Consider the following 18655-nt stretch of genomic DNA (forward strand, 5'->3'; position numbering starts at 1 on the left):
TATTGAAATTGAACTTCAGTTCATGAAAATAAATAGCTAGCCAACTACTTAACCCAGTTGCCCAAAGCTAACGTTATAAGCACCCAGCAAGCTTCATCTGGCTAGTGAGGCTCAACCGGACCGGGTTATGTGTTTTGAAGCTAGCCAAATAAGGATTAGGCACAATAGTGAAATTTGCGGTTTGCCTTCAAAATAAAAGTACCTCTTTGAAAGTGATGCAGAAGGTTACAATTGGTGGAATCATGCCATATTTAGACTAGATAATGTTAAACAAGGTTGGAATATGAAGCAATGAAATGGGGTATCAGTCTACTCGGTAACACCCACAGAACACAACTGTGAAGAGTTACGCAAATATTAGTGTTGTAATTCTTTTTGCGTGACTGTGTGAAACCACCTCCCCAGTCAGCTTATTGTGTGTACATTCATATTGCACTGTACAGCTTTACCCAAGGATTGGGGATCAATGAAATGGGGTATCAGTCTACTCAATACCCAAGATATTTTTCACAACGCCCTCCTCAGAGTTATCAGACTCCAAAACATCCACACAGTATTGTTTTTCTTTTGGAATAATGTTCAATACACATAGTAGGTTGACAATAAATGTGGCTCAATTCAGTTGTTTCAGAGTCCCGCAATAAGAGCTACAACGGTAATGCTCTCTGGGTGTCACTGAGTAGACTGATACCCCATGTCATTGATCCACAATCCATAGGTAAGGCTGTACAATGAAATAAGTATGCCCCCAATGCAATTATATATTCTAATACATCCAGTGTGATTTTGACAGATTTTTGTCAAATTAACAAATTATTGTCTTTTGTTGATTTTGTATAACAACATTCCAACCTCGTTTATTATGATCTATTCAATTGTGGCATAATTATACTATTTGTATTCATTTGCATCACTGTCAATGACATACTTTTATTTTGAAGGCTAACTGCAAAGTGAACTAACTGTGACTAATCCATATTGCGGCTAGCTTCTCATAGATGGGTCCGACCACCACTATTCAAATAAGAACTGTTTTATAAATTAGGGTTATTTTAGATGATGACACCAAGCTATATAGTTAGCTAGCTAACAATAGCTACTGAAACAGATTATGTCGTTTTGCTATGTTTTTGGGGAAGAACATTGTTTGCATCCATCAGCTAGCTAGCTTTTTTTATGACCAGTACTGTAGGTGCGAGAGACAACCTTACCAGCATCATAGCATACGTATCGATGAATCGTTGTGACATATGAAATATGAGTGATAACGTCATTTCCATGGAAATTAATTTACTAAATATGACAGGCTAAAGTTTTGGCTCCGACATTGACTGGAAATATATATTGAAAACACATTTATTTGTGTCTGCCTGCAAATTGCCCAGTCCTATCAAATATATGCCAGATTATTTCAAAACGGTTGTCTTTGTTTTGTAGGCTATTTGCCATCTATTGTATTAAAAGCACCTCTGTTGCAATATTCACAAACTCTAATAACCTAATTCTTGCTGATTGACTAGTTTCAGTAGCCTACATATCTTCTCTTTTGTTGGGCGTGTGAAATCAAGTGTGCCTGTATGTGTGGTCAATTAAATACCATGTAGACTATACTATATGGGTGGAGAAGCACAGCATAGCCCTGTCTAAGCCAGGGTGGAGAGGGGGGTTCTACTAAACTATATTATATGGTATTATTTGAAGAAGGTTATACCAAGGATCATTTAGCTATTTGATTTATAATTTTAAGACGCCTTGAGGTATCACAAAATATATATTTTAAAAATGATTTGATGAAAAAAATGTTTGGCCTTACTGCTATTAGCCCATACAAACGCATTGAATAACAGATTCACTTCATGGAACAACAGAAATCTAAAGGAAGTTTGTTCTGAAGTGTCTGTCCCATATCTAAGAGATATAAGAAAGATCGAATCAAATCTTATTGGTCACATACACATGGTTAGCAGATGTTAATGTGAGTGTAGCGAAATGTTTATGCTTCTAGTTCCGACATTGCAGTAATATCTAACAAGTAATCTAAAAATTCCCAAAAAACTACCTAATACACACAAATATAAAGGGGTGAATGAGAATATGTACATATAAGTATATGGATGAGCAATGGCTGTGCGGCATAGGCAAGATGCAATAGATGGTAAAAAATACAGTATATACATGTGATATGAGTCATGTAAAATATGTAAACATTATTAAAGTGCCATTATTTAAAGTGGCATTGTTTAAAGTGACTAGTTATTTATTCAAGTGTCCAGTGATTGGGTCTCAATGTAGGCAGTAGCATCTCTGAGTTTAGTGATTGCGGTTTAGCAGTCTGGTGGCCTTGAGATAGAAGCTGTTTTTCTGTCTCTCGGTCCCAGCTTTGATGCACCTGTACTGACCTTGTCTTCTGGATGATAGCGGGATGAACAGGCAGTGGCTCTGGTGGTTGTTGTCCTTAATGATATTTTTGGTCTTCCTGTGACATCGGCTGCTGTAGGTGTCATGGAGGGCAGATAGTTTGCCCCCCGCACCAACCTCTGGAGAGCCTTGAGGTTGAGGGCAGTGTAGTTGCCGTATCAGGCTGTGATACAGCACCACAGGATGCTCTCGATTTTGCATCAGTAAAAGTTTGTCAGGGTTTTGGATGACAAGCCACATTTCTTCAGCCTCCTGAGGTTGAAGAGGTGCTGTTGCACCTCTTCGGGATGTCTCATGGTCTGATAAACACCGCTCTAGCTCTGTCACCTTTCACCGCAGATGCGGAACTTCGACATTGGCGGATGCGGTAGATTGAGACGCATCCAATGCAAAACACATATCTCTAGCTTAAACTGATTTCTATTGACATTGACTGGATATAGATATTGATAACACATGTATTTTACTCTGACTGGGCCACTCCAGAAGGCGTATTTTCTTCTGTTAAAGCCATTCTGTTGTTGATTTACTTCTGTGTTTTGAGTCGTTGACCTGTTGCATCACCCGTCTTCTGTTGAGCTTCAATTGGCGGACAGATAGCCTTACATTCTCCTGCAAAATGTCTTAAACTTGGGAATTCATTTTTACGTTGATGATAGCAAGCTCTCTAGGCCCTGAGGCAGCAAAGCAGCCCCAAACCATGATGCTCCCTTCACCATACTTTTTTTCTCCACAGATAGTGTTGTGTGTTCCTTTCAAACAACTCAACTTTAGTTTCATCTGTCCACAGAATATTTTGCCAGTAGCGCTGTGGAACATCCAGATGCTCTTTTGCGAACTTCAGACAAGCAGCAATGTTTATTTTTGGACAGCAGTGGCTTCTTCCGTGGTCTCCTCCCATAAACACCATTCTTGTTTAGTGTTTTACGTATCGTAGACTCGTCAACAGAGATGCATGTTCCAGAGATTTCTTTAAGCCTTTAGCTGACACTCTTGGATTCTTCTTAACCTCATTGAGAATTCTGCTCTGTGGTCTTGCAGTCATCTTTGCAGGACGACCACTCCTAGGGAGTAGCAACAGTGCTGAACTTTTTCTCCATTTATAGACAATTTGTCTTACCTTGGACTGATGAACATCAAGGTTTTTAGAGATACTTTTGTAACCCTTTTCAGCTTTATGCAAGTCAACAATTCTTAATATTGCGTCTTCTGAGATCTCTTTTTTTCGAGGCATAGTTCACATCAGGCAATGCTTCTTGTGAATAGCAAACTCAAATTTTGTGAGTGTTTTTTATAGGGCAGGGCAGCTCTAACCAATATCTCCAATTTTGTCTCAATGATTGTACTCCAGGTTAGCTGACTCCTGACTCCAATTAGCTTTTGGAGAAGACATTAGCCTAGGGGTTCACATACTTTTTCCAACCTACAATGTTTAAATGATGTGTTCAATATAGACAAGAAAAATACAATACTTTGTGTGTTGTTAGTTTAAGCACACTGTGTTTGTCTGTTGTTGTGACTTAGATGAAGATCAGATCTCATTTTATGACCAATTTATGCAGAAATCCAGATAATTCCAAAGGGTTCCCATACATTTTATTGCCACTGTATTTCTTAGGTAATTTTTCTTGCATTTTGATCTCAACTAGGTTGGCAAAATTTCTGGGACCAGGGCTGCAAAGCAAGCCGGTCACAAACACCTAAAATAACATTACGGGACTGCAGTCAGGTTCGGGACCAGTTCTTGCGGGAGCGGTTGGGAGTCAGAAAATAAGTCAGAAGTCTCTCATGGGACTGTCTCTTGGCATGAAGTTTTCTCTTTAATCTTATGACCTCTAACTATGATTTATGTTACTAGCTACAGGAAGTTGTCATGGGTTATTAAAGCTGCAATATGTAACTTTTTAGATGACCTGACACATTTCACATAAAAATGTGAGTTATAGATCTCTCATTCTCATTGAAAGCAAGTCGTAGAAGCAGTAGATTTCTATGCTTCCCGTTCTGAAGTTTCATTCTTGCGTGTTGTACTTTCGGGTTTGAACACCAGCTTCAAACAGCGGAAAATATAATATTTTAGGTTATGGAAAATATATTTCACAGTAGTTTAGATGGTACAATGATTTTCTACACAATGACTGCTTGTTTTGCCACATAAACTGAAATTAGGCAAACTACTAGATTTTTGCAACCAGGAAATGGCGGAGCGATTTCTGCATATTGCATCTTTAATGCTATTGGTTGTTATTAGTTATTATCACTACTATTGACCATTCTTGGTTTCTTGTTTTAAGAGGATTCTCTTGGTTTTCTATATTTCACCTCAGAAAATTACATCTGCTTTTCATGGTAATACAAAGACACCCAAGCAGACTTGATGATTGAACAGTGTTGTTAATTTCGGTGTGTTTGTCAGGATCGGATCATCGACGCTGGTCCCAAGGGGAACCAGGCCCGCTTCATGAACCACAGCTGCCAGCCCAACTGTGAGACCCAGAAGTGGACGGTGAATGGAGATACACGTGTGGGGCTCTTTGCTCTAATAGACGTCCCTGAAGGTGAGCGGAGATTTGGCATGAGGAGTTTGTGCTATGTTAAAGCTTTGACTTTGGCAACACTTTTCATTACATATGCATTAGCAGGAGAAATAGAAGAGTAGCATTGAACTAGTTAAAGAAGGAAAGGAAGTTGCATAATATTCACCAGGACAGAGTAGTCCATACGCAGTATATTTACAGTACTAGTCTATTATAAGGTAATTATATAGGTAAATTCATCAGCAGTTCATGTCCATCTCTGCATCACTTGTTGTGTATACTGGTTTATATCTGTCCTCTATGGGTCATTCTGCCTGTCTCCAGGCACAGAGCTGACTTTCAACTACAATCTGGAGTGTCTGGCCAATGGGAAGACTGTGTGTAAATGTGGAGCTCCAAACTGCAGCGGCTTCCTAGGAGTCCGGCCAAAGGTGAGAGGAGACACTGGAACCAGATGTTGATATTGGGTTTGATGACATGATCCACAGAATGAATAAGATACATGAGATAGTAGAATGAAATAGTAGAAACAATATTAATTGCTATTTTAAAATATCTTTCCACAAATCCAAGGGCACTTGATACAGTAGTCAAAATATTAGTAATGTCAAGGGGAATGAGATATTTGATTGACAGGGGCATCATCAGTTTGGGTGTCTGTGTCTCTATTAACAGCCTGACTCTTCATCCTTCCCCAGAATAACCCTCCAGCAGACGACAAGGGCCGCAAGCTGAAGAAAAAGGTCCAGGCTAAACGGAAGAACAAGATGGAGGTGACCAAGGAGAGGGAGGACGAGTGCTTCAGTTGTGGGGACGGGGGACAGATTGTGTCCTGTAAGAGACCAGGCTGTCCCAAAGTTTACCACGCAGACTGTCTCAACCTCACCAAGAGGCCTGCAGGTCAGTGGCCCAGTTAGGTTCCTGTCAGAGGAAATTATTGAGTTGTTATCATAGCTTGTAGGGGTTTGTTCTATTTCCTCGCTGTTACTGTAGGATTGTGTGATTGGAGAATTATATACTGTACATGACGTATTTCGTGCATTTTCACTGTTTGATGTCTGTCAGATCACTGGTTAGCAGTCTCAGTGTGCTGATTACTTCTCTGTTACGGTTGATGCAGGGCTGTGTCTGACTGCTTCTGTCTGATATACTGCATCTGACTGCCTTTTCTGTGCTGCAGGTCGGTGGGAGTGCCCGTGGCACCAGTGTGACCTGTGTGGTAAGGAGGCGGCCTCTTTCTGTGAGATGTGTCCCAGCTCTTACTGCACACTGCACCGCGACGGGATGCTCTTCATCTCAAAGCTGGACGGACGGCTGTCCTGCAGCGAACATGACCCCTGTGGACCAGACCCCCTGGAGCCAGGGGAGATCAGGGAGTACCTACCTGACACTGGGGCTCTCTCAACAGGCCCGGGGGCTGGTATTGTACCCCCTCCTGATGCTGCTGTGGCTGGTGCTGCTGCTACTACAACGGGGACAGGGGACCCCCAACCTAGCCCTGGCCCTGAGTCTTTCTCCCGTCTCCCCATCTCTTGCCCCATCTCTGGCCCCTTCTCTGGCCCCATCAGCACCCCTCTACCCAGCTCGAAGGCCCTCGATAGCTCTCACCTATTCCTTCCCCAATACTCACCCATCTCTTCCTACGGAGATGAGAAGGAAGAAGTTGAGGATCCTTTTGGTAATGAAGACGGGGATGGAGAGGGGATTGAGGGAGAGTTGGAGGATGAAGAGATGGCAGGCTTAAAGTTGAAAAATGAAGAGGAGGAGAAAGAAGAAGAGGAGGGAGAAGAACAGGAGGGTGAGGAAGAAGAGGAGTAAAGACCAATGTCCTTTTTCAACAACTCTGCATCCTGGCTAATCATTCATGGGGGGGTGGGGAGAAGGGCTACCTGCTTGTTCTTGAAGGTGGGACTGTGCTCAGCATCATGTAGATTCACTCATCTTTGTATATAAGGATCCATGTACAGATGATTTATAGATCTGTGAATTTGAACACCGCCTTGTTCAGACAGACCCCTGAGAAATAGCAGGATGAAACAATGTGGCCTGGAGCTGGAGGGTCGAAATGGAGTATGAGGGAGTTTTCTCTGGACACTGATTTATGGTCAGTTTTCCCCCTAATAGTCCCAGTTAGGGTTTGTGATAGGTATACTGATCCTAGATCTGTGCCTAAGGGCACAATGGGTATGATGGTAACTCTAGTCATATAGATAGGTCCATTTGAATCTCTTCTTTGTTCGTTGTCATAGTTGTTGGTTTGTGGTTTTAATAACATGTTTACATTTCTGCACCTCCTCTTGGAGAACACGGCAACTAATGTATCTGAAGCTTCACCTTTATCAAAGGGGAGACTGAAGAGAGGAGGAGCAGTACTGTCAAAGGCACAGAAATCCCCTCGTGAGAAAGAGCCTATGGTGTGTTAGATGGGCCTGTCAAGCTGGTTCTCTCTGTAGCAACGCTCCTACATGGCACAAATGAGTAATGCTGTGAAATTAATGCGTCAGCAATGGAAATTATTAGTCATACAATCAGTCATTTCAACCTTGTCATTGGTGTACAGTTTATATCCATACCTATTTGATGATGATGAATCTATCGTCTCTGCTGGCATCTGCCTTACCACACCAAATGATACAGACACCTAGACAATACACATGAAATCAAATGGCTTAGTTAATAAATGTGGGTAGTACATCAAGGTGATATTGATATTGAACATGCCTATATCCTAATCCATGACAGCACTTTGTGTTTTCCCCTAACCCTGGCATTGCATTGCTCCTCTGTACTGATATCTGTTTGGGGTGCGGTTGGTTGTACTGTAGGTCTTTGAACACAACTGAAATCTGATTGAGTGGTCAACTAACGTAAATTCAATGTCAAATCAATCAAAAATGTCACCATGTCAGGGTTTAGTTTAACAGTTGGGTGGGGAAGAAATGAAATTCCCTTACGTTGATGACTTTTTCAAAACCTAATCAGTTTTCCACATTGATTCAACATCACATTTCATTTTTTGCGTTGAAATGACTTGGAAACAACATTGATTCAAGCAGTTTTTGCCCAGTGGGAAGCTTCCTTACATGGTCTAGCTTTCCCTCAAACTGAACTGAACCTTCAATGTGAAAGTGCCAGAGTGTACTCAGCAGTTGAGTAAGCTACTTGACGTAACCTTGACGACAGCTAGCTCACTTGTGTGTATTACATTCTCTATGACATATTTATATTGACTTTTATAACGCACAAATGAAGATGGGACTGACTTCTAGTAGTGACATTGCTGTATGTCACTTTATATAATCCATACTTTCTGTTTGCTGGGCTATACTCCTTGCCATTAGTTTAGCACTAAAAAGTACACTGGTCCACTCCCCTGCTAAAATGTTTTCAATACCGTATGTATTTGTCTCAGCTATGTGTTTTCTCCCTCTTGAAGCTTGTCTCTACATCACTGTCTTTGTTGTGTCAGTTTTACTACTCTGCTTATGCCTTTCCAATTGAGTCAATCAGTGTTGGGTTTTTGTGAATGAAGGGATGTGAAGGTGATTCTAGAGGGCCAGAGAACAGAATGAAGTGGATTTGCCGCTTTCCAGTTGTGGGAATGTTGTGTTTCCATTTCTGAAGCTTATAACACACATTTACTCCAAATCTGCACAATAAGCATTATTTTTACTGCTTAATGTCTCCCAATTGTGTCACTTTAGTCATGTCGAAGTATCTCTAGCAGCCTTTATGTATTAAAACTTAACTGGCTTATTGTTAGATGAGGCGCTTGAAAAGATATGTGCAATTTCTTATATTTTAATAGAAAACCAACCTGTTTTTTAATGACTTGAAAAATGAGTAAACCGGTTCAAAGGGTCCCTTCTTGTCCGTATACTGTACCGTAAAGGTTGCCATGGTGCCCCCTGCTGTTGTTCCGATATACAGATACAGGCACCCACCGTCATGGTCATAGTAAATATTTATCTGACTTGAACATATTTATAGCACTAAAATGCCTACGAATTTTAACAACACAGATAGGTTTTAACTGATCTGTTGGAAGAGTATTTGTACATTTTAGATTGGCCTAGCCTGTCCTTCCAAAATCTTATATAATATGTATATACATTTTGTATATGAAAGCTATATATGATGAATGATTTAAAAAAACAAAAAACAAGAGATAATAATGAGTCTAGAGCCAGTGGATATCATGCGTTCTCTGGTCACAGCTTTGTCATCAACCATTCCCACAAACAGGATCACTTCAACTTTGATACATATTTGTTGTTTACGTTTGAGTTGCTGTCAACAGACAGGGTTAATAACACTTTATATTGATGTAACAGTATCACAGTCATCAAACAGTAGGCTATGAAAGCATACAGTATGAGGAGGTCGAGGGTCATTTCTGGTCACGACATGAGCTGGGAATCGGAAGAGTCGGGAGATTGAAGGCTCAACTATCACTACAGTACCTTTGGGACTTGATATGATAATGAGCTGTATATCTTTTTGCTTTAATATTTTCCATTTCTACATTGTCAGTTACCCCTCCCTCCTCTTTGGAGGGTTCTTTGATGTGGCACAAAGGAAGAGTTGGGAGGCTGTCAAATGTTTTTATACATACTACTGCTGTTTTTGTTGTTGTTGCTGTCATGCTTCTTAGCTTCTGACTCTCTTCCCTCTCTGCCTTATTAAGCCTTGTGTAATTCATCTGTTCAAATTGTAACTGTTGAAGAGTTCAATAATATCCTGCTGCCTTGTGAGGATATTGAAATGTGCTGGAGTCCTTTGTACATAATAAAGAAAAAAATGTAAGTTGCAACTCTGTTTTTGACATTTTGATTTGGGCCAGAGGTTTGATTGTTACCTTTCCCGACTGAATATTCAAGTTTGTAGGCATATTACTGTATTAACAGTTCACAATTGCATTGATCAGGGGTAGATTTGTTACCATAATCCACTATAGAGGTGCTCATGATATAGCAACTGACTTTAACACATCCATAGCTCAGTGTACTATAAGCATTGTTAATAACTAAACTGATCACTGTGCTAACCACTGTTTCACTTCACATACTATACAATAAAGTGAAGGAAAACAATGGTGAGTGCAGCAGTCAGTCTGGTTGACCAGACTAATGTAGTGTAGGTGTCACACAGACACACACTAACAGACAGACTTGCAGAAATCTAGTCTTTATTTTTTCAATTTACAACATGCTACAAAACAGTCCACACAATGAATGATCATATCAGCCGACTCTCTGTGGACCTGTAATGATGTTGGGACTATATGCATGTTATAATATCTTCAAGGCATCAAATAGACGTGGGACTGCAAACAACCTCTTGCTTTGTGCCTGTGCCCCTTGCAATAACAGTCCTGTAAGCCATTCATAAAAATGAGCTATGTGAACTAGTCCTCTTTCTCAGGCACCAGGTCTGCGTCCTGGGGAGTGGCACCACTAGAAGGTGCTGTGTGTGTGTGTAAACAATAACACATTTGATGAAGTGTATGTACACTTGAATGGAGCCTTCTATACACAGCTAATGATGGATATGTGATTCATGCCTGTGGGCCCATTGCTGCTGCTTACTTCTAGTATCCTACAGGCACAACTTCAGTGGGACTGAGAAACCCTCAGAGAGGTTCTCAAATCCAATAATATCTCTAATATTCATTTTCACACACATTGGTAAAATCAAGTAAAAATCTGCCATTGGCTAGACTGTCTCAAAAGGTCAAAGGTTTCTTGAAAAGTGTAAACAGTAACACATTCACAGAAAATTGCAACTTGTGTGGAGTAACGACAATGGTCAGCCACAGTCATGAGGCATCCGTAACATTGGAATAGTGACTTGGAGATTACATTGAACATTAGTTAAACATAGCTGTATGTAGGATTTCTTTGAGTGTGTATATATATATATAAAGAAGCCATTTAGCAGACAGTTTTATCCAAAGTGACTTACAGTAAGGCGTTCATATATTTTACGTATGGGTGGCCCAGGGAATCAAACCCTCAACCCTGGCGGTGTAAGCGCCATGCTCTACCAACTGACTTACAGAGGACCACATAAGCTATATCCTGTACTTTTAGCCATGGCGACATAATTATCATATTACATTTACCCACAAGCTTTTTCCTGTGTTGGTGGAATCTTTCTAGTTGCATTCCATACTTTCAACTGTATCAGAACTGATGACGCAAAGAAAAACACATTAGATGACAATACATGTGCAGGTACATAGTTTGGCAAGTACATTTCACCATGAAGAGTAGACAATGAAAACAGTGTTCACAGAATGCTTATTCAAATCAAGTCATTAAGAAGCACACTCACTCAAGGCATTTGACTGAGTGATGAAGGCCATTTGTGTCATCAGCATAATTCATTTATATAAGGTGGGTTGATAGACACTGAGGAAATCCCCCAAAAAATAGTGGGGTTGAGGTGCTAGTTCCTCGTATGCTTCATTCCGATATCGCTCTTGGCAGGTCCCTTGTCATGGGAGAGGGGTCGCATCCAACTATTGTGATGACTCCTTTAAATGCAGTGAGCATGTAATCGTCTATGGGACAACTGAAAAAAAGCTACCAAAAAAAACAGTAACACTGTTTGGGCTCCTCTCTCTCTTTCTGTTTTAAATGGACAGGCCCCAGGTGGGATGTGTAGCATCCATCCTGCATTTCCAGGTTGGTTTTACAGCAAGGGATCGCTGTTCATCCAGTAAAGGCTTAACTGTGGCAGCAGGAAGAGAAATAAGAGTCCTTCTTCTGACCCAAGTCAATACCGGTCTCTTCTGTAAAGAGAAAGCAGAGAATTGTCAATCAGACCCATTCAGGAATGCATTGATTCACTACAGTGGAGATTAAATTGACAACTCATGCTAGTAATACTACCATTGCAGACAAAATGTACACTGACAGCTAAGCTATTGGAGCCAAAGACTCACCGGTCAAGAATTGAAAGGAGATGCTGTTGTAGTCCTCTGCAACCTTTTGGAACAGCTCATCTGGAATGTGGTTAAAAGACAGTAGGAGTCTACATCTGCATTTTTGGAAATGTTGTCTTATGAGAATGGGTTATAAATAAGGTTACACTATATTTGAAATTAACTGACCATGAGGTGTCACTTACCCACGTTGTTTCCTGTTTTACTGGATGTTTCAAAATGTTTAGCCCCAATCTCTGTAGATGAGAATGGAAAAAAACTAAACATGAGCCTCTTTAAAACAGCCAGTCCTCCTTATACTAATCAAGAGGATGTCTGTGATTATCATTAGCAATTTACCGTCAGCAAAGTCCTGAACGTCATGGTAGTCTACTTGCCGCAGGCCCCGGTCACTCTCAATCAGGTCAATCTTTGTGCCACACAGGTATATCTTGCAGTGCTTCAATTGAGATCATAGAAAAATAAATAAATCTGTGTCATTGTGGGCAGTTACATTCATAGGATAACATACTCTCATCGGACAGTTTATTAGGTACACCATCTCATTCATGGAAACAGATCGCTCCTAAAGACAGTGCATTACGTGGCTATGACTTCCTATATAAAGCAGACAGACAGGCATTGAGGCATTCAGTTACTGTTGGATTGAACGTTAGAATGGGGCAAAACGTGTAAATCCTGTGGGCGAAAACAGCTCGTTGATGAGAGGTCGAAGGAGAATGGCAAGAATTGTGTACGCCAGGGATCATCAATTAGATTCAGCTGCGTGCTGATTTTTTCTTGAGGGGATGGTTGGGTGGCTGGAACATAATTACAAATCATTTCTAGGCTGCAAATTGACCGCAAGAATCCCAAATAGACATAACATTTAACTAAAACAATAATTTCAAACCTTGCTTACATTTGTATATGATCACATCTCCAGTATGCATAGAAATACTTGGGAACATATTTCCCAATTTAAAATTGCTTGGAGCTGATTTCCTGGTGTTTTTACAGTTCTCTCCGACAGAAAACTTGGGTGGGCCAAATAAAACCACCTGTAGGCCAAATTCAGCCAGTTGTGGGACCCTGGTGTAAGCTAACAGGAGGGCCACAAACAGGCAAATAACGGTGCAGTAAAACAGTGGTGTGCAGAACGGCATCTCGGAATGCAAAACTCCTCAATCCTTTTCACGGATGGGCTATTGCAGCAGATGACAACACTATGAACAAGAAGCGGCTCCAGTGGGCACGTGATCACCAACACTGGACAATTGAGGAGCGGAAAAACATTGCCTGGAACATGACAGCGAGTTCAGTTTACTTGAGTGGCCTGGTCAGTCCCCAGACCTCAACCCAATATGAGATGGAAAGGGCTATTCACAACATAAATGTACTGCCCTCCAATCTGAAGCAACTGCATGATGCCATCGCGTCAGCATGGACCAACATACCTGTTGAATGCTTCCGTCAACTTGAAGAATGCGCTAAAGAATTTAGGCAGTTCTACATCTACATTTTAGTCATTTAGCAGACACTCTTATCCAGAGCGACTTACGGTAGAGTGCATACATACTTTTTTCCCCGTACTGGTACCCTGTGGGAATCGAACCCACAACCCTGGCATTGCAAGCCACACGGGACCTGGCAAAGGGGGGGTCCAACCTGGTACTAGATGGTGTACCTAATAAACTAGTACAGTGCATTAGGAAAGTATTCAGACCCTTTGACTTTTTCCACATTTTGTTACGTTACAGCCTTATTCAAAAATCGATTAAATTACCCCGCCCCCCCTTAAATCTACACACAATACCCCACAAGGACAAAGAAAAAAAACAGGTTAAGAAATTGGGCAATATCACATTTACAAAAGTATTGAGACCATTTAACACAGTAGTTTGTTGAAGCACCTTTGGCAGCAATTACAGCCTCAAGTCTTCTTGGGTATGACGCTACAAGCTTGGCACACCTGTATTTGGGGAGTTTCTCCCATTCTTCTCTGCAGATCCTCTCAAGCTCTGTCAGGTTGGATAGGGAGCGTGGTTGCCTAGCTATTTTCAAGTGTCTCCAGAGATGTTCGATCGGGTTCAAATCCGGGCCCCTCAAGGACATTCAGAGACTTGTCCCGAAGCCACTACTGCATTGTCTTGGCTGTGTGCTTAGGGTCGTTGTCCTGTTGGAAGGTGAGCCTTCGCCCCCGTCTGAGGTTCTAAACAGGTTTTCATCAAGGATCTCTCTGTACTTCGTTCCGTTCATCTTTCTCTCGATCCTGGCAAGTCTCCCATTCCCTGCCGCTGAAAAACATCCCCACACCATGATGCTGCCACCACCATGCTTCAACATAGGGATGCTGCCAGGTTTCTTCTAGATGTGACGCTTGGCATTCAGGCCAAAGGGTTCAATCTTGGTTTCATCAGACCAGTGAATTTAGTTTCTCATGGTCTGAGAGTCCTTTAGGTGCCTTTTGGCAAACTCCAAGTGGGCTGGCATGTGCCTTTTACTGAGAGGTGGCTTCCGCCTGGCCACTCTACCATAAAGGCTTGATTTGTGGAGTGCTGCAGAGATGGTTGTCCTTCTGGAAGGTTCTCCCATCTCCACAGAGGAACTCTGGATCTCTGTCAGTAACCATCAGGTTCTCGTGTCACCTCCCTGACCAAGGCGCTTCTCCCCCGATTGCTGTTTGGACAGGCAGCCAGCACCAGAAAGAGTCTTTGTGGTTCCAAACTTTTTCCATTTAAGAATGATGGAGGCCACTGTATTCTTGGGGACCTTCAATGCTGCAGAATTTTTTTGGTACCCTTACTCAGATCTGTGCCTTGACACAATCCTGTCTCAGAGCTCTACGGACAATTCCTTTGACCTCATGGCTTGGTTTTTGCTCTGACATGCACTGTCAACTGTGGGACCTTATATAGACAGGTGTATGCCGTTCCAATTCATGTCCAATCAATTGAATTTACCACAGATGGACTCCAATCAAGCTGTAGAAACATTTCAAAGATGATCAATGGAAACATGATGCACCTGTGCTCAATTTCTAGTCTCATAGCAAAGGATCAGAATACTAATTTAAATAAGGCATCTTTTTCTTTTTAATCCATTTGAACACATTTCTAAAAACCTGTTTTTGCAGTATTATTATGGGGTATTGTATGTAGATTGATGAGGGGGAAAATGTATGTAATACAGTTTTGAATAAGGCTGTAATGTAAAAAAAAAAAAATACAATTAAAAAAGTCAAGGGGTCTGAATACTTTCCAAATGCACTGTATATGACAATACCCATCATACAATTCCCATTGGCAAGTGAGTTGAGTTTTTATGAGATGGTCTGTAACCTTGTCACAGTTTTGCAGCTCCTTCACCCAGAATCTAGCTCGCTGGAAACTGCTGGTGTCCGTCAAATCTACAGGAGAAAAATTAAGGTGAATGACAACATAAAACTTAACCAAAACATTGTATGTTTTCACAGTTATGAGTGTATTTGACCTAGAATATTTTGTAGTACTAATATTACTATTGCAATGTAAAATCAGCCCATAAAAACAACACTAAAAACAGAACCAGATAAAAACAATAAAAAAGACACGTAAATGAGTCATCAACTGGTTGAAATGCCTCGGTGGCTATTTTCCAAACTGTAAAAAAAAATCCCCCAATGAGGGAAATAAGAGGGGAGGACACTCATATACGCAGAAACATCCATTGCACTCAACAAGAATTTCTACAATTAAACATTTAGGATATAACGAAGCCATTAGTGCTTGCCAGGGACCTCACGATACGACATTATCATGATACTTCGGTGCCAATACGATATGTATAGTGATTCTCATGATTCTATATGTATTGCGATTCGATAATGCAATTTTACTGTGATTTGATAATGCAATTTTACTGTGATTTGATGTTCCAAACTTATTGCTCGACACTGAGTATACAAACATTAAGAACACCTGCTCTTTCCATGACAGACTGACCAGGTGAATCCAGGTGAAAGCTATGATCCCTTATCAATGTCACTTGTTAAATCCCCTTCAAAATCAGTGTAAATGAAGGGGAGGAGACAAGTTAAAGAAGGATTTTTAAACCTGGAGACAACAGACATTGATTGTGTGCGTGTGCCATTCAGAGGGTGAATGGTAGTAGGTGTCAGGCGCACCGGATTGTGTCAGGAACTGCAACACTGCTGGGTTTTTCACACTCAACAGTTTCCCATGTGTATCAAGAATGGTCCACCACCCAAAGGACATCCGGCCAACTTGACACAGCTGTGGGAAGCTTGGATTAAACATGGGCCAGCATCCCTGTGGAACACTTGACACCTTGATGAGTCCATGCCCCGATGAATTGAGGCAGTTCTGAGGGCAAACCGGGAGGGCAAACCAGGGGCCTCAAATCAATATTAGAAAGGTGTTCCTAATGTTTGGTATACTCAGTGTATGTCTGCTGCAGCGAGACAAGAGAAAATTTGCTTTGATCAGTCAGGTAAATAAGTGCTGAAAACAGGTTCTCACTATTTAAAAAGAAGATGTAGAACAAGCTATCGGATGAAAGGAGTAGTTTTGGAGCAGGTACAGACGACAACCACTAGCTAATGCTACCTAGTGTTGATACTTGGAGTCAAATATCGATAATATAGTCCAAAAATAACATTTCAATATGTAACTATAAATCCCCCTCAATCACTAAACACCATAGTAGCAAAACAAAAATGTAGCGTGATATTGAGTGTCATTCCAAGGGGATAAGAACTTACCATAGCAGACAATGGCAGCCCTGGCTCCTCTGTAGTAGATTCTACTCATAGCCTCGTAGCGCTCTGATCCAGCCGTGTCCTGGGTTGCAGAGAAGGAATCACTTATAGTCTATCCACACATAGCCTGTAGCTACCTCATATCGGGCTACAATGGATTTATTAATTTAATGATTATGCAACGATAATAATAAACCAGACAACTCCCTACGGAGTATAAAGATTCATGCAAATCTTTTTTCCATTTTATAAAGGATGCCAGCAGTCATGCTCACTCACCCATATTCCCAGTGTAACCACCTTGTCTCCCACCTGGATTGGTTTGGCAACAAATGCAGCCCCAATAGTCTATCGAAAAAAGAATGATTGCGAGAAGAATATGTACATGTACAATTTTGAGAAAGAGTCTTCACACAAAAGCAGAGAGCTTCCCACACACCGCCCTAGGCAATCAACGGATACTCACGTTCTGGTAGGGGCCGACAAGAAAGCGGTGGTGAACATATCTCTCCACAAGGCTGGTCTTGCCCACACTCTCTTTCCCAAGCATAACAACTTTTGCATCCACACGCATGGTCATAGTGCACAGGACCAGGACAAGAAAGGAGAGGAGGAGCAGGAGAGGGGTAGACCAGGATGCTGAATTGCTGTGTAACAGATGAGACAAAAACATAATAGATAGTATGATTAAGAAGTTGGGCACGATAAAACAGTTACTGTATTCCTTCTACTTTGTCCATGGCATGACATCATGACTTCGATGCAGCATGACTTGGCAGCCACCAACAGTACCAATAACACAGAATGAGTTTGAGAAACTGCACTCGAAGTTGCCACAGCAGAATTTTTCTGAAGAGAGCAGTTGGCAGGATACATTTCAAGACATGTCATGACATTTGTGGCAATGTCAACAATTCTAAGAAGTGGACTTTAGCTAAGTTAAAATGGGCATTGGTGTGTAGCTAGAAAAATAGTTAATGCTGCCATTAGCTTAACCATCAACAAATGGTACACACAATTAGCAGACCTGAACGATTACACGAAATAAAAAATAACGTTTCGTTAGCTAGCTTCACAGTAGCATTTATTAGCTAGCTAGCCATCTAACGTTAGCTAATGATGACTTGATAGCTAGCTAGCGAGCTAAAACCAAAAACTTACCTGCTTGATAAACTCAGCTAAATGTGTTCAAATGGAAGAATCAGAGCCGAGTCAGATTAACAGTATAGGTAAATGGTCGAATAGCTCTTAAAATATGAACATCTCGTTTCGAGTTAGCTAGCCAGCCAATGTTTGAGCCACTTGGTGTTGTCAGCAACGTACATTTTAGCTAAAAACTAAAATTACAAGCTACAGAAACATCCCTAACATTTATATAGCCTATGCCATTGCTATGTCATATGGCAAAGCTTACTCGACTTGAACTTCTAGACCTCATTTGTTAGCAAGCAAGCTAAATACAAAAATCCAAGAGGCTTTGTTATGAGGCCACTACTTCTTCTTTAAAGTTTTAGGGCAGACTACACCTATGGTGTATGGCCGCCACCTACTGTACGGGGTCTTCTTTGATATTATTGCGGTCCGCAAACAAATGCTAGTAGTGCATGCCGCCACCTAGTGTTTTGGCTGTATATCAGCCCAAAGAAATAACAAAATAAAAATGAACTAAACAAAACTCAATATACTCCTTTATTCAGATTCTACTGCCAATGCCCATCCCTACAGGCTCTGGAGCCTGACAAGGAAGAACTGAACAATTAATCAAATGGCCATCGGATTATTTACATTGGACCCCACCAGTTGTTTTTTCCACTGCTGCTGCTCGCTGTTTATTGTCTATGCATAGTGACTTCACCCCTACCTACATGTACAAATGATCTCGACTAACCTGTAACCCCGCACATTGTCTCTGTACCGGTACCCCTTGTATATAGCTTCATTATTGTTATTTTATTGTGTTACTTTTAATTATTCTTTACTTGAATTTATTTGGTAAATATTTTCTTAACTCTT

General features: G+C 41.1%; 2 protein-coding genes across 2 annotated transcripts in view; one reads left to right on the forward strand and one right to left on the reverse strand.

The window, feature by feature from the left end:
• Positions 1–9768, forward strand: part of LOC115135948 (histone-lysine N-methyltransferase, H3 lysine-36 specific-like) — a 35707-nt gene extending 25939 nt beyond the window's left edge. The window contains exons 20-23 of the mRNA XM_029671201.2: positions 4835–4976; positions 5280–5386; positions 5654–5855; positions 6136–9768. Coding sequence (XP_029527061.1) covers positions 4835–4976; positions 5280–5386; positions 5654–5855; positions 6136–6773 — 1089 coding nt within the window. The 3' untranslated portion in view covers positions 6774–9768. The remainder of the gene's footprint in view (positions 1–4834; positions 4977–5279; positions 5387–5653; positions 5856–6135) is intronic.
• Positions 9769–10126: 358 nt separating this feature from the next.
• On the reverse strand, positions 10127–18191 carry LOC115135949 (ras-related protein Rab-24-like). The gene is made up of 9 exons (XM_029671202.2): positions 17804–18191; positions 17109–17289; positions 16922–16990; positions 16646–16724; positions 15225–15292; positions 12244–12343; positions 12090–12140; positions 11905–11964; positions 10127–11751 (listed from the first exon to the last, which is right to left on the reverse strand). The coding sequence occupies exons 2-9, from the start codon at positions 17220–17222 to the stop codon at positions 11687–11689; spliced, it is 606 nt and encodes a 201-aa protein (XP_029527062.1). The 5' UTR covers positions 17223–17289; positions 17804–18191; the 3' UTR covers positions 10127–11686.
• Positions 18192–18655: the final 464 nt, after the last annotated feature.

This window comes from Oncorhynchus nerka, linkage group LG10 (assembly GCF_034236695.1).
Source record: "Oncorhynchus nerka isolate Pitt River linkage group LG10, Oner_Uvic_2.0, whole genome shotgun sequence".
Taxonomy (NCBI): Eukaryota; Metazoa; Chordata; class Actinopteri; order Salmoniformes; family Salmonidae; genus Oncorhynchus; species Oncorhynchus nerka.

Bases quoted from the DNA above. Each gene is read 5' to 3' on its own strand.
- LOC115135949 (XM_029671202.2), bottom strand. From the start codon at position 17,222: ATGACCATGCGTGTGGATGCAAAAGTTGTTATGCTTGGGAAAGAGAGT. The intron at 16,991-17,108 runs GTGAGTATCCGT...TTTTTTCGATAG, and splicing joins TTGTCGGCCCCTACCAGAAC to ACTATTGGGGCTGCATTTGT. The intron at 16,725-16,921 runs GTGAGTGAGCAT...TCTGCAACCCAG, and splicing joins TGGTTACACTGGGAATATGG to GACACGGCTGGATCAGAGCG.